Raw genomic sequence first — 16,884 nt, 5'->3', positions numbered from 1 at the left:
AATTTTTTAAATATTTTTTAAAAAAAAATATTTATAACAACGCTTTAAAGCATCGCTAAAAAAGGTTAAAAGCCAACTCTTTAAAACATCGCTAACTGGATTTTTAACGACACTTAAAAGTGTTGCTAAAAAACGTCGCTAAAAAATTTTAGCGATGCTTTCTAAAAGCATTGACAATTCTTTTTTCCACGCTGACATAGCTGACGCTTTTAAAAGCGTCGAAAGGAAACTGACCGACGCTATAAGCGTCGGTAAAAGCTTTAAAAAGCATCGCCAAATCTTATTTTTCTTGTAGTGTCATCTCCAAAAAAAACACAAATATACTTGCATTTAAGTATCCAGTGTAAATTGAATTTTGAAATTTAATTTTATTCAAAAAAAATTAAAACTTTCTTTTAAAATTTTGAATATTTAAAAAATTAGAATTTCTCATAGGTTGAACCTGGACAAGAATTTTTATAAGCCTGTTGGAGCGTGCTTGGCAACTTAGAGTCCAACCATCTCATCATTAATGACACCATTTTTTTGCAAGATGCACCAACCTCTCCCTATTTGCCGATTTCATGATAGTCATATTTTGATAGAATGAAATTATGGTTAGGCCACTCAAAGCCGGCAAATTTTGTTATTCTTATGAACCTACCAAAGCCATGGGTCAAAGTTTATATATTTTACCAAACTGGCTGTTATTTTTAGGAGTTTAAATTGCACCAATCAGCCCACGGGTATAATTAATCCACATTAACTATAAAATGAAAGTTTCCATGCCACATTATTTTATTATCATATATCTTTTAGTGTAAGATGGTTACTTATAAACATGAAATAAAATATGTACGATAGCAGAATTTATGTAAAAGTAAATAATATTAATGATTATAATATACATTGCTCGTTTAATAATACAATTAAGATAAGCATTTCAATTAAAAAAAGTTGGCAGTCATAAAACTCCAGGCACGCCGCTAGAGTTGCCAGTCGCAACAAAGTTGAAAAGCGAATATTTTAAGAAGATTAAGGCGGTGTAATCATAAGAGAAACTTCTTTTTTCACCTATAGAAATTCTTTAAAGCTGGTCCTGGATGGATGCTTGCTTAGGTTTCCAGCTTCTCGGTGTCTTGGTGCCCCTCGCTGTTCTCGGCGCTGATACAGTCCAAAAATGATGAGGACAAAACGGGAGGAGGAGGGTTTTGCCCGTACCGCATGATGGACATCGTCTGGCTCCCCACGTGAATGCGGTCCGTCTTTCCCCGGCTGGTCCGGCTCTGACCACTTTATGGCGTGCGGCCGGCTTTCTCTTGACTTGGGGAATCGCCCGAATGGTATCGCCTCGGAAGGCTGTTTGCTGTTCCAGAGAAGACAGCTCGGTCCCCCAGCTCGACATTCTGGCCCGCTAGATTATGCCGCACCGTACGAGAATTATTGGAGGCAATTTTAGCATGCTTGCTTAATTTATTCCTTAATTTTATAGTTTTTTACTAAACTAATTTATCAAATACCTTACAAATGTTCTTTTAGTAAGTCTTAATAATAGAGCGATAAAGCTCGAAAAATCCTCCAAGATTTATTTAGATAATTAGGCTAAAAATATAATAAATTTGTGTGTTGGACCAGTGTAACCCTAAAAGTAGTTTTGAAGTGGGTCTATCTGCATTTTATAGGAGAAAAAAATTCAGCCCATAAAATTTTCAGCTCGATCATCTAAATAAATTTAATATATATATATATATATATATATATATATATATATATATATATATATATATATATATATATATATCCTTAGTTTTATTTTTTTATGAAATAAGAAATAAAATGTACATCAAGAAATACTCCCACCAAAAAAATATATATATATTATTGGACTTGGTTCCCGTCAAATCCAAGTCTCCTGTCCCTAAGCCCTACTCCACACGGGCACGTTTTAATCAAAACAACACAAAACGTGGGAAGATATATATTCAACCAAAACTTTATACATATATATACATACATACATACATATATATATATATATATATACATACATATATATATATATATATATATATATACACATATATATATATATATATGATATACATATATATACATATACATATACATACATATACATATACATACATATATACATATACATATACATACATATATACATATACATATACATATACATATATACACATATACATATACATATACATATAAATATATATACACATATACATATACATATATATATATACACATATACATATACATATATATATATATATGGGGGAGTTTCATAATTCATATAACATGCCAAATTACTTGAGTTACACCAATTGCTTCTTGCAGCGTGATAGGGGAAGTTTGTTTTTGAATGAAACAAGAATCCTATAGCATTAGTTAGACCGCAAAGGAGCCATGACTTGAGACTGATTGCGGCTGGAGGGCAACACATGGTCAGATTGTCGACCGTTAGTGCAGAACTCACAGCAGCTTGGGAAGGCATCGTTTATGCGAGGAGGGTGCTAGGGGCGGAGCGTATCTTCCTAAAAGAAATGCAACCACGGTGATCAAGTAGATTCGCCGAGAAGAGCCGAGGGGGGAAACAATCCTCTATTATGCGACATTTGGGAGATGGAGGGCGGCTGCAGGATCTTTCAAGCAGCACTCATGTACCGAGAGATGAACAGAGCTGTGGATTGGGTTGTTCCTATGCTACACAATATTCTAGCGAGATACTCTGGACATCACAGAGGACATCCCTCCTTTTGCTTTGTCACTTTTTGTTTTAGATTCAGATGGTTGTGCTCAAGCTAGAGTGGTATAAACAGCCGTCAACACCAAAAAAAAAAAAAAAAAGCAATTTCCCCTGGAAAATGCTATGTCCCTCACGCACACATATCTTTCGTTATATGAACAAGACTATTGATGCTGAATTTGATGTTGTATATACTTCATTGTTCTGGAACATTCAAGTTCTCCCACGCTTATCCCAAAACACTTTTCCTTTCAATGCAAAGCAGACTGAAGTCAAACCTACTTATGAAGAAGTATACATAATTCTGTGCAAAAACAAACCTGAGCTTAAATTTATGAAAAAATACACATAATTCTGCACAAAAATAAGTATAATCATTTGAAGGGATTAAACTTTTATTCTCTTAATAAAAAACAGTTGTTCAAGGATTAATCATAATACTGCTTTCATAATTCTTTACGATTTCTTCTTGATACTTCTTCTGTATTTTGAAGTATTATGATACTTCTCTCTTTTCTTGAACGACACGCTCTTGCTGCAAACAAGAAGGAGCCAAGATTTTAGGGTATCTAAACTAGATTCTAGTAAAGAAATAGTTATAACTTAATGAGAGCTACTAGCCTGTTGTTATCTAATAAATTAAGAATGAACTGAACAATTAAATGTGATAGATTTAGGTACTAGATATTTATCATACTTGCGGGATGGATAATCTTATTCTAGGTGGTTCAACAGAGGGACAAATTAAAAGCCATGTGTGCTTACTAGTTTGCCAATGCTACCCGTAATGGCAATTATTTCTACAAGGAAGTCCATGCTGCAATTGCCATGGGAAATAGAATGACAATTGTAAGAATAATGTAGGATTGCGTGCTAATTGAATTTAATAAATTAAGTTAAGAAAGATATATGTGTGTATACCGGCATCATTAAATTTAATATACAGTTTTTTTTTTTAGAAAAAGAAATTGCATAAATTTTGTTTCTGATTTTCACTTGAAATTTATAATTAACAATCTAATCTAGATTCAAGAGGTCCATTTAATCATATGTACTTAATAGGCACAGGGTCTGCAAAATAGTATGAGTACCTGAGGTGTAAGTGGTGTATTAGATAGTTAGATAAGTCTCTGTTATGTAATGGAATTATAAATTTTAAGCATCTCTTCACTCGAAAATGTCACTTAAAGAGATATTCATCACTTTGATGTGTAGCCAATAACGGCATTATTCCATTATAATGGACTCCATCGAAAATGTTTTCTTATAATAATTGTGCTACAATTGATGGCTATGTTTACTTATAGCGGAAACAATCTACTGTAAGATTTTTTTTTTTTTTTTGGTAAAAGTTCTGTAAGATTCTTTCAAAACTTCTAAAATTAAATAATGGAGTTATATAGGAATTTGTAAATATCTGCATATATGGTATGCAGATTCCATGGCTTTGAAAGCTCTCCTTTTTTTTTTTGCTGAGAAAAAGGGGAAGGAGGGAGGAAGGGACGAGCCCATTTCCACGTAGCAGCCCCCACTGGGCCCCCATTCCGCCAAAAGACTGTTCGATGCGAGCAAAAATGACCATATGTTGAGCACCCCGATCGGTTTTATTCATACCCTTCCCATCCATGGGCTCGACTCAGATATCCCTATGGGCTCCGGCACGAATCCACCGTGTGAGTACATCACACCTGGCACCACCAAGGCTACCAGCGGACCAGTAGTCCTTCCAAACTCCGTGTCCGAGCATAAAGCATCCGGTCTCCATAATTTAATTGTCGCTGTACATTTCGAACTCGAAACCATTTCGTTGGAAGTAAGGCTCTATTCCACTGAGCTACCATCTTAGTGGCTTGAAAGCTCTCCGCTGTGGAATGGGTGGGTTAGACTGCTATATTTATGATCAAATGGACTTCTGTCGGCTGTCATTTTCAGTTATTTGCATCAAAATATTCTATTTCAAATTTATAGTGTTAAAATATTCATTGTTATAAATATTTTGATATTAAAAAAAAGGCAACAATAAAAAATAATGGCATCATTTTTCAATCATTTTTCATTGATAAAAGAATATTATTTTTTGGGTACAGAGAGCCGTGGAAAAGAAAGAAAAGAATAACACAGAAAAAAATAAAACAAATCAGTAACGACAAAAGAAAAAAGACAAACTCCTGAAGCAAGTTCAGAAGAAGAGAAAGATTCGAAGAAATAAAGACTCCAACCTGAAGATTGATCACTGAATCGGAACCCGCCCGCCAAATAGCCACTTGATTTGTCTCTTTATAAATATGGCACACTTGGAAGAACTCGAGAGTGAAAATCAGGTGAAACAAATCCATTAAGAGAGAGAGAGAGAACATCTATAAAGAAAAACATCTGAAATCCATAAAACCATTGTTGCAGAACCATCCTTCAAAATGACTTTCTGCAACGCAATATGGAGACCACATTAACGAGCTCTTCCCAAGCTGCTCAGAGCTCAGCTTATGGGATAGAAACAACTAGAAAAAATTTCTTGAGCAGCTAAAATCAATCTTCCAAAATAATCCTAAACATTAAGTCCATCGCCCCCAGTATTATCCTTCACAGAGCAATCAAAGTAAATTTGTTTTCAAATTATACAATCTTTTGTGAAGGGAAAAGCAACACAAAATTTTTTATTTTCAATATAACAATATTTTAATTTAGAGAAACAGTGCAAATAAAAATAACAGTCATTTTTGTTTGCGTTATTATGATGCTAAATAATGCTTTGTAATAGCTATTATCTTTTCTCTGTTATTACGTAGGCAACTTAATGGAAGGAGCCTGCTGTTATAATGCCCGTTATTCTGAACCTTGAATGCAGTGCTAAAAGAAAACTTTAAAGGAAAAAAAAAAAAAGGGAAAAAGTAAAAGAACAAAAGGACTACTGGCTTTTCATAGTTTACTTCCAGCATCCTGTCCTTTCCCTAAACAAGGGTTGAGACGCACCAACTCCACTTAAATTATACCAAACGGAAAAAAGTACATTCCAAATGCACCAAAACCCTCACCTTTCCCGTAGCATCCTCATGCAATTCACAGCGCCCTCTCTGCTGCCAATCCACAAAAAAACTAGTCACAGACTAAAAGGGCCACCGAATTCTTTCCCAGTCTGAGAGACCAAATGCTAGAACTCTCGTGCATCTATTTACTATCATAATTCAGAACCGACCCAAAATAAGAAGGCATCATGGTGTTACCAAATAAAGCTGGAACATTAATTAAGTATTCCCTCATCCCTCTTCTCCCAAAAGAAAACTTCCTCTCTCGCACGCCTTTATCTTGTGCTCCAACGACGAGGATTGCCAATGGAGTCCCTCGTTCCCTCTCTCGTCAACCGTAAGTGGTTCCTCTGCTCTTTGGCTAGCTTCTTCGGCCTCCTCTTCGTCTCCTTCAGCCTTAACAAAGCTTCCCGTCCGGGCCCGGCGCTCGCATCCTTTCGCGACTCGGAGACGAGCCTCAACGCAACGTTGCTGGAGTCCGGCGAGCTGCTCTCTTCCCAATCCTTGCAGAGTAGCGGTCCAATTCGTAGCACACAAAACATAGAGTTCTCTCCACAACCTGGAGTGGTAGATATTGTTCAACCCCCAGCAACCAGCACAGCCTTGTCTCCGTTATCCGGATATATTTACTTGTCTCCACCTATAGCGTTGGTGTCACCACCAAAATCTAGTGGAGCTCCAGTAGTCTCCTCAGAATCTAATGGAACAAATCTGGTCTCCTCTCAAAGCAAGACGGAGATGCCTCGGTACAAGGAAAATACAACGTTGTTGCTATCGGTGGGTGGTGGTGCTGAGAAGGAAAAGCCGAAGAAAGAGAAGAAGAAGTGTGATATCTTCGACGGCAACTGGGTTTATGACCGGAAAGGCTATCCGCTCTACCGAGCGCATTGGTGTCCGTTCCTTAGCGATCAGGTGACTTGCCAGAAGAATGGAAGACCAGACAAAGACTACGAGCATTGGAGGTGGCAACCCAAAGGCTGCGAACTTCCTAGGTATAACTCGGCAATCCAAACTTCAGCTACTTAATTGAATTTCTCCAACTTCCATAGATTGATAGGATCTTTTTTCAAAAAGAACTGCTATTATACAAATACTATATATAATTTGGCTTGGAAGGTATAATGGGAAGGAAATGCTAGAGAGGTGGAGGGGGAAAAGAGTGGTGATCATCGGCGACTCTCTTAACAGGAACATGTGGGAATCACTCGCCTGTATCCTCTACTCTTCGGGGAGCCGATCAAGGGCCTATGTCAAATCGAACATTCCACAATATAAGATCTTCCGAGCCTTAGTAAATTTGCTTACCATCCTCCTCCGTCTTATTTGTTTGATATTTTTCATATTTCTTGTTCTCAAGATGAGTTTAATTCCAGGAATATTAGGTAATTTGTCTGAAGAAAGATAAATATAGAAAGGAAGCTATTAAGAGATTTTCATAATCAAAAAGCTTCTATATTTTTTCAGCATTTTGATTAAGAAGATCTCTTATTAGCTTCCTTTTAAATACAACTAGTTTTCTACAATCACAGCACACCAAAAAAAGAAAAAAAAATCACTGACTCGGGAAAGCTGGAAGCTTTCAGCTTGGACACAGCAATTATTACCCTGCATCTAGGAAGAGTGCCCCGTACGCCAAATCCCATAAACACTCGAGTTGGCACCCACTGCTGACTGACACGTGGACCAACTGGGTTGCTATGTCTTTATATAGACGTGACAAATGATGAGCCCATTTCAAAGGGAGAATGATGGCAAATTAGCTAGCTTAAGTGTTTAACCATTTGCTTGCTTCTTCTTTTTTTTTTTTTGTTGTTGTTGTTGGGGACAAGGACTTTGATTGCACGGTGGAGTTCTACTGGAACCCGTTCCTTGTAGAGCTGGAGGAAAGGAGGGACAACACGAAGGTGCTCAAGCTTGACAAGCTTCCGGGGTCATCCAAGCGTTGGAGAGGTGCGGATGTCCTGGTTTTCAACACTGGTCACTGGTGGACTCACCATGGAAAAATAAAAGCGTTAGTTCTACGAACCTTCATATCAAAACCATGTCTCAGTAATCGCACTTGGCCAGCATTTAGCTCACTACTAAAGAAAATATAAGACGACCACCTAGTAACCTTCACAGAAAATTTGTTGGCATAATTTATTTTATCAATTTTTTCTATGAAGATACCTTTAGTCTAGAGTTATTTTAGAAGTTCCGGCCAAAAAAATCTTGGAAAGATTTATGAATGGAATTACTATTCATATCCCACTTTTTTTTTTCTTATTTCCAAACCAAGTTGATAGAATTCAAAGTTCAACTGAGAGGGTTGAGTGGAATGGTGCAGGTGGGACTATTTCGAGTGCGGGGGCCAATTGGTAGAAGAGATGGGAGTAATTGAAGCGTTTAATAAGGCTCTGGGGACGTGGGCTCGCTGGGCTGACCGACATGTGGACTCCACCAAGACTACTGTCTTTTTCCGGGGCATCTCTCCTGAGCACAAGAGGTAATGGAGGGCAGCCTCCACTTTTTTTCCATGGTGTGTTTTTATGTTGAGAGGGACCCTTTGGACTCGCTCCATGAGCGTCAACATTGATATAATTGAAAGTTTCCCTTCGCTATTAAATTGATATAATTAAGGTAGGCAGGAACAGAATCATTCTCTGGATCCAATCAATATTTTTTTCCCAAATGATTTCAATGCAGCATCAAATAAAGCACATCCGGTGGGTCTCATCCTTTTTGAAGCCAGCCTTGCTCACTTTCTTAGTAGTTGAGCCAGTGTCAGGGTTCAGATGGATGGAACTCTAGATTGAAGAGAATTGCCTAACCAGGCACCTGCTTGATGGCTTACCACTATCAACCAAGATTCAATATATCAGTGTCATACTAGCATCGTATCAGTACAGTATGGTATAAAAATTTTTTTTCATATCAAAAATCAGTACACCACCGATACCAGTACCAAACCGCTACGGTACATTCGATACCGTTCGGTTTGTTATGGTACGGCATATCATGCTATCAACACAATTAGTTTTCTCTTAAGAATTACATACACCTGCTCATGTGTGCATTGTTCCACAAAAAACTTGCATTCAAAGGCTAAAAATGCAAAGCACCTGGATTCACCAAAGTATATATGTCCAAATGCACAGGGAGAACTGGTGCTACAATCAGACGACACCAATGACCACTGAGACCTACGTGCAGCGGTTTCCAGGAAAAATGATATCTTTGGTGGAGAGGACAGTGGAGAAGATGAGAACGCCGGTTCGATATCTGAACATCACACGGCTATCAGAGTACCGGAGAGATGCGCACACAGCAGTGTACACCTCAAGGCAGGGGAAACTCCTGACTGCAGAGCAGCGAAAGCAACCTGAAAGATATGCCGACTGCAGCCATTGGTGCCTTCCAGGACTACCTGATACTTGGAACATGCTTCTGTTTGCCTCCCTCTTTGGAAACCCATCCGCTGTATCATAGATCTTCTTCCACTTGCTATTCTTTAATTTCCATATCTATTCTTTATTTGAACATAAGAATAGCAAACCTGTTTATATTTCAAATGTAAGGCAAAAGGAAGGCTTGTTGCAAAAATAAATACAGCCAATAACTTATAGATGCTCATATTCCATGTCGATTGCTGACCCTCCCCCAAACCAAAAAAGTGAAAAAAGAAGATCACTCCTTATTTTTGTAAAACCTTTTTTTTTTTCTTTTTTTTGGGGTACAAAGAGCTGCCTGATATCAGCAAACTGAAGTAGTGAGTCTCATGAAGAACTATATCCATACATTATGCTTGCTCATAATCGGAGAGTAAAAATGATCAACTTAAAGCAGCATCAACATCATTACCTCTTATCATAGTTGGGCCGTCATAATTGCATTGCATTATCATCATAGTCACAGGAACTGAAAGGTAAGATCATAATACAAGCAACAACGAAATATCTAGACTGACAGAAACTAGCCAGCTTTTTGTCATCCACCACTTCTTGCAATTGTCAATGGCAGGCAAAATTTGGTAATATTTATATTGACAAAATAAGTTGTTTCAGCAGAGTTCATAGCACATGAACTTGCTGCTTGGGTTTCAGATTGTTAAAGGATTTTCTGCATGTAAATCCTCCAAAATATATAAAATTATATGAGCACCCTTATAAAATTATTAATTGTATATATACCCTTATAAATGATTTAAATTTGAAATGATTAAAATACCATTATAGGTAGACACGAAAGAGAAAATTTTTTATAAGAATACACATACAAATAACAACTTTACAAGGGTATTCATGCAATTATACATATTTAGAAGGATATACACTTAAAAAAACAATAAAAAATGATCAAAATTCAGTAAAAATAATTGAGTTGTTCCTAATAAAAAAATAAAAAAAAAGATTGGCATTATCTTGTCACATGATCTCACGTTAATATCAACTCTTACAGAATGAATTATGTTGTTTTTACGAAATTCTCACCTCAAAAATAAACAATAACTCAATATTTACAAATCACTAAAAAATATTATACTAATCTAAGCATCGATCTATAATTAATTTAAATTTGATATGCTTTAATCTTTTAAAAATAATGAAGAATATATAGATGTTATAGATTCAATAATAATAATTATATCAAAATCAAATGGAGAATAGTATTACCAAAATAATCATCTAATATTCCAACTTGACCGAGTCATGATCTTAAAAAAGAAAATTGACAATGTGGCTCAATCATTTTTAACTTATCGATCCAACTGAATCATAAAAGACTTAGCAAGTTTCAGCCAAGTTTTGATCTTTTTTTTAAACAAAATTTTTGAATGTGCACCCTTCTAAATATGAAAAATTGCATGAATATCCTTATAAAATTGATATTTGCGTGTATACCCTTATAACTTTTTTCTACATATCTACCTATAAGGGTATTTTAGTCATTTTAGTTTTAAGTCCTTTATTTTTTAATGATGTTAGATAGTATGGGTACATATTAAAAAAAAAAGAAGGATATACATGTAAATACTAATTTGACAAGGGTATTCATGCAATTTCATATATTTAAAAGGATATACATGTACGAAACTCATTGTTAAAACATCTTTTTATTCTTCGGGCTAGGGCCTTAATTCAAGAATTTAGTTTTAGACCAAGTTCTGGATTAGACTGCTTAGGGTTTAGATCCATGTAAGACTTCACTGAAGATTTCTTAATCATTATTAGCAGATCTAATTACACCACACCACAATGTAACCGGCAAGAATTTAGTTTTAGACCAAGTTATGGATTAGATTGCTCACGTTCAGCTACATTTTCTTTCATAAGGAATCTCAGTATTATAGTTCAAGGAGTCATTCCGCTAGTTGACCTCTAATTTTGTATGAAAAGGGAAAGTTCATTGGAGGAGATTCTAGCATGGTTCTCCATCATTAAATGCACAAAAGCTTTTGATAATTTGGATTCATGGATCTATATTACAATAATGTCTAGATGGCTTCATACATAATAGAACGGTTTGGCAAGTTAGTTCTATGATAGTTGTTTGTAGGACTATAAGGTAAAAGTCAAGTAAATTACATAACTATTAGTTGTGGTAGACATGTTCAAAAAGAAAATGATAATAATGAACCATTATAATGTTTGCTGCCGATGAGTAGATTGCCCATAGTCTCAAACAGAACACCAATTATAAGAAGGCAGATATAGCTATAAATAATGACCAAGACCAAACACCATGGTTGTATTTAAATATTCATGCATATGATGACTGACATGTAGCAAAGTTATAGAACAGATACCATATTAGGCTTGGGACCAGGGCTGGAAACCAATCTCAAGTCAGATACTTTGATCAACCCCCAATGCCTCACCCCAAAATCAAATATAGCAAGAAAACCATCTTTTCTCTCTCTAATAACATGTAGCAGATATAGACCAAATACAATACTAGGGTTGGGTCCAGGGCTGTAAATCAGCCTCGAATTAGACACTTCCTGTGACAGCCTAAAAATCAAATATAGTAGGAAAAACATCTTTTTTCTCTCTGATGACATGTAGCATAGTTACAAACCAAATACCATATTAGGTTTGAGATCATGGTTGGCACCAGCCTTAGGTCACACTTTCTGTGACAGCCCTGTGCACCACTTATTTTGATCAACCTCCTATGCTTCACCCCGAAGTCAAATATAGTAGGAAAGACATCTTTCCTCTATCTCTGATGAAATGTAGGTGCGAACCAGATACCATATTAGGCTTGGGACCAGGGCTATAGAACCAACTTCAAGTTAGACACTTTCTGTGATGGCCTATGTGCACCATTACGAACCAGATACCATATTAGGCTTGAGATCAGGGTTGGAACCTGCCTCAGGTTAGACAATTTTCATGACGACTTATGTGCACTATTTATTTTGATCAAGCCCCCACTCCTCACCTTAAAATCAAATATAGCAAGGAAAACCATCTTCTCTCTCTGATAACATGCTGCAAAGTTACAAACCAGATACCACATCAGGGTAGGGATCACGGCTGCAAACCAGATTTAGATCAGTCACTTTTCTTGATGGCCCATGCGCACCATTTATTTTGATCAATCACCTATGCCTCTCTCTCTCTCTCTCCCGGCTAGGGTTAGAGTTTAACCCTCGACCCTTCTTCCTCCCTCTCCCTCTTCCTCTCTTTCTTTCTCCATTTCTCCCTCCCTCTCTTTATTTCTAATATATCCTGAAATGGCACGGTACAAATCCGTACTATACCGAGCTGATCGTCAATTTGTACGCCCTCCATTCTTAGGATTAGGACTAAAAACCAACCTCAAGTCACACTTTTTTTGCGGACCCACATGCACTATTTATTTTGATAAACCTCCCACCTCATGCCTAAATCAAATATAGCAAGAAAACTATCTTTTCTCTCTATGATGACAGGTAGCAAAGTTATAGACCATATACCATATTAGATTTGAGACAAAGGCTGGAAACTAGGCTCAGGTCAGAGCTTTTCATGATCGCCGATCTGCATTATTTGTTTTGATCAACCCGTATGCCTCATTCCGAAATCAAATATAGCATCAAAACCATCTTTTAACACTCTAAATGTTAAGTAGAGTTGCAGACTAGATACCTTATTTGGCTTTGGTCCAGGGCTGAAAATCAACCTCATGTTGAACATTTCTTGCGATGATCCATGTGCACCATTTATTTTGATCAAACCCTGCCTCGCCCAAAAATCAAATATAGCAAGAAAACCATCTGTTCTCTTTCTGATGACATGGAGTAGAGTTACACACTAGATATCATATTAGGCTTGAGACCAGGGCTAGCACCAACCTCAAGACAAACACTTTCTATGACAGCCTTTGCACCATTTATTTTGATCAACCACCTATGCCTCACCCTGAAATCAAATATATTAGAAAAATCAACTTTTCTCTCTCCAATGACAAGCAATAAAGTTACGAACCAGATACCATATTAGGTTTGGGACTAAGGCTGCATCATTTATTTTGATCAATTCCTTTTACCTCACCCAAAAATCAAATATAAGAGGCAAACCATCTTTTCTCTCTCTGACGACATGTGGTAGACTTACAAACCAGATACCAAGGCTAGAACCAGCCTCAAGCCAAGACACTTATAATGACAGCCATGTTCACTATTTATTTTGATCAACCCCCTACGCCTGACCCTGAAACCCTTTATGATTGACATTGGAGGCTCACAATTATATTAATCCATTGCCATTGCGAACACAAATAATCTTTATGCAGTGGAACTTCATCAGCAAGTTCCATTGGATCATTTTTGGTAGAATCCAGTGAATTTGGTTAATCAACCAACGGAAAGGGGCACCAGTTGAGAAAAACATCCCTCCAGCTATCTCACACTATATGCTATTCCCAATGTTCCTTTTTACAATGCTTCTCCTGTCTACGTTTTACCTTATTAAAAGGCCACAACTTGATGTGAGTCTTACTTGCACCATTCATCTGAAAAACTAAGCCTAGAGAGTGCCAAGCTAAGCCAAAAATTTTATTGGTTAGTCATGATTTAATCGGAATTATACATCATGCCTGGAATTTCAAAATGAAATGCAAAAGAGCCCAAACGGTATAGAATTATGCGGCAAAGAAATTACAGGATGAACAAAAGTATCTTCAAATAACAAAATATGATGGATGACAATTATTTCATTCTACAGCCACCGTTTCATGTAGCTTGTCAAAGTACAATATGGAAGGACTAAACTCTGCATGCCAATTAGTCTTCAAAAGGTTTGGCAATTTTAATGAGTGCAGCAAAGGAAACATCCTAGGGTCCGTTTGGTTTGCGTTTTTCCTGGTAAGAATATGATTTTTGAGAAGTAAATTTCTGAAAAAAGCATGCCTGAGAAAGTACTTTTGGCATGTTTGGTTGACCATAAAAAAGTGGCAGATTTCTAAAGTGTTTATGCTTGGATGACCATTCACATTCCTAGAAAAATGACGTGTAATTCTTATTATACCCTTAATAAAAATTAGGTCTTTAATGCTTTAGATCAAATAAAGATAGCTGAAGGGCCTTTTTGGGGAAAAAAAAATGTTTCAATTCCCGGCTTACGGAAAAGTAACTTTTTCATATTTTTCATGGCAAAGACTTTTTCATGAAACATGGAAATTATATTTCCACGGAAATACAACTTTTTCGTCTCTATCCTTTAAAAATTCCAATCAAACAAGAGGCATCTCTTTAGTTTTCCGTTGACCACACTTTTCTTCTTTTTTTTTTTTCTCACGAACCAAATAAGCCCCCAAAGTGCAAAGATGTGATCATTACGGCATATGCACTGGAAAAATAATTGTGGGGACAGAAAAGGGGAAGAAAAACTGAAACAAGAAATGAAGAATAGTGCAGTTATGTGCCCACCAGGGTCAGGCAATCGCACAAAATCCTCCGATATGCTAGGTTCGTTTTGTTGCTCAGACTCCTTCCGTTGAGAACCCAAAAGTGATTCCAATTCTTCTCTTGCACAATTTCCTGTCCCAGCATCAAGGTAAGAACATAAATTGGGGGAAAAATTGATGCACCAATACAAATTCAAAGTATAAAGAAACATGTAGAATTTTGATAGGAAATGAAATTCCATTTATGACTGTTGATAAAGTACAACCTGACAGCATGAATTCTCCTTCCATTACTTCATTTTGATGGGATCTAGAGGAAAGAACTTCATGTGGCGACGGAAGAGCGGTTGTGCAATGAGCAAAAGATATGACTGGCTCTTATTTTTCAGCCGTGCCATCTCAATTATTAGATTCGGTAACTTTAGCTTAAATTGGAACTGAGTTTTTTTATCCATGACTTGAATCTTCACATTCATGTGAAGAAGTCTGGGAGAAGATATGTTGAAGCTACAGTAGCCGGTACATTCCTTGAAAACTGGCACGGCACTGAAACTGCTCTGCTACAGTAAACTGTTGAGAAAGCAGAGAACAGGAAAGAAGAGTTTGAATGTGATTTTCATTGATTGCAAAGAGCTTACAGTAAGTGTGTATTTATAGCTGATGATCCAGGATACAAGTAAACTAGCTGCTGATTAGCTGAAGTTGGTTACAACAGTTGTAAACTAACTGAATTCAGTTGGGATTAACTGAATTCAGATCTTGCTAGAAGTTTACAGAGTGTGCTAGAGAATTCTGGAATGGACTAGTAGCTTAACACCCCCTTCAAGCTGAAGGTAGGGAAGAGACCTTCAGCTTGGAACAGAGGAGAGAATGTCTTCTAGCAGTGAGTGATTTTGTGAAGATATCAGCAGGTTGATCAGCACTAGATACATGAGCAATATGAAGCTCTTTGGAAAGCACCTTCTCCCTGATAAAATGACAGTCCACCTCTATATGCTTCGTTCGTGCATGGAAGACGGAATTTGAAGCAAGAGCAATAGCCGAAATGTTGTCACAGTAGATCTCAGTGGGTGAATCAACTGAAATATCAAGCTCACGAAGTAGTCAATGCAGCCAGATCAACTTAGAAGCTGTGATAGCCAAGGCCCTGTACTTAGCTTCAGTAGAAGAGCGAGCAACAGTCGGCTGCTTCTTGGCACACCAAGAAATCAAATTGGAACCCAAAAAGACACAAAAACCAAAAATAGAGCGACGATCAAGTGAGTCGCCAGCCCAGTCTGAGTCACAAAATGCGGAGAGAATGAGAGGTCCTGACTTAAAATGAAGAGAATGATTCAAGGTCCCTTTAATGTGACGAAGAACTCTCTTTAGCAGCTGAAAATGAGAGATCTTTGGAGAATGCATGAATTGGCAGAGGTAATTAACGGCATAGGAAATGTCAGGGCGTGTAACCGTTAAATATTGAAGGGAACCTGCCAAGCTTCGATACAATTCAGGTGAAGTAAACAAGGCATCATTCGGACAGGAGGCTCCAAGTTTAAGTGGCAATGAGGAAGAGGCTGGCTTGCAAGTCAGCATCCCAATTCGGTGTAATAAAGTATTGGCATAAGTAGCCTGGCTAAGAAAAACACCAGCTGAAGTGAAGGTCGTTGTGATGCCCAGGAAATGAGAACATGAGCCAAGGTCCTTCATTTTGAATCTACTCTGCAGCTGAAGAAAAAGAGAAGACATAGCACTGGTATTGTTACCAGTGAGCAATATATCATCAACATAAATCAGCAGATATAGGAAAACTCCATCTCAATTGAAAAGCAGAAGAGAGGGATCAGCTGAACTGCTCTAAAATCCCTGCTCAATGAGAAAACTAGTGAATGTAGCAAACCATTGTCTTGGTGCTTGCTTTAAGCCATAGATTGCCTTTTTAAGACGGCAAACATGATCCGGATAATGAGGATTAAGAAAACCCTTTGGCTGTTCTATAAACACCTGATCATCCAATTTACCATGCAAAAATGCATTTGAAACATCTAATTGACGAATATCCCAGCCTGAAGTAACTGCAAAGGAGAGAAGAACTCGGATTGTTTGAAACTTGGCCACAGGGCTGAAAGTTTCTGTAAAATCAACTCCATATTCCTGTTTAAAGCCTTGTGCCACAACTCGAGCTTTGTACCGGGCCAAGGAGCCATCAGAATTCCTTTTGACCCTAAAAATCCAACGACAGCCAAGAACATGCTGTGA

General features: G+C 37.2%; 1 protein-coding gene across 1 annotated transcript; it reads left to right on the top strand.

Moving 5' to 3' along the window:
- The first annotated feature begins 5,884 nt into the window (after positions 1-5,884).
- LOC103698199 (protein trichome birefringence-like 42) lies at positions 5,885-9,395 on the top strand. The gene is made up of 5 exons (XM_008780186.5): positions 5,885-6,764; positions 6,889-7,063; positions 7,602-7,783; positions 8,099-8,257; positions 8,910-9,395. Exons 1-5 carry the CDS (start codon positions 6,079-6,081, stop codon positions 9,238-9,240), a joined length of 1,533 nt encoding a protein of 510 aa, XP_008778408.3. The 5' UTR covers positions 5,885-6,078; the 3' UTR covers positions 9,241-9,395.
- The last annotated feature ends 7,489 nt before the right edge of the window (positions 9,396-16,884 follow it).

The sequence above is a fragment of the Phoenix dactylifera genome, chromosome 1, assembly GCF_051530095.1.
Source record: "Phoenix dactylifera cultivar Ajwa chromosome 1, Ajwa_hap1_PhDact_Kaust_v1.1, whole genome shotgun sequence".
In the NCBI taxonomy this organism is placed as follows: Eukaryota; Viridiplantae; Streptophyta; class Magnoliopsida; order Arecales; family Arecaceae; genus Phoenix; species Phoenix dactylifera.
This window is presented reverse-complemented; position numbering and strand designations above follow the sequence as displayed.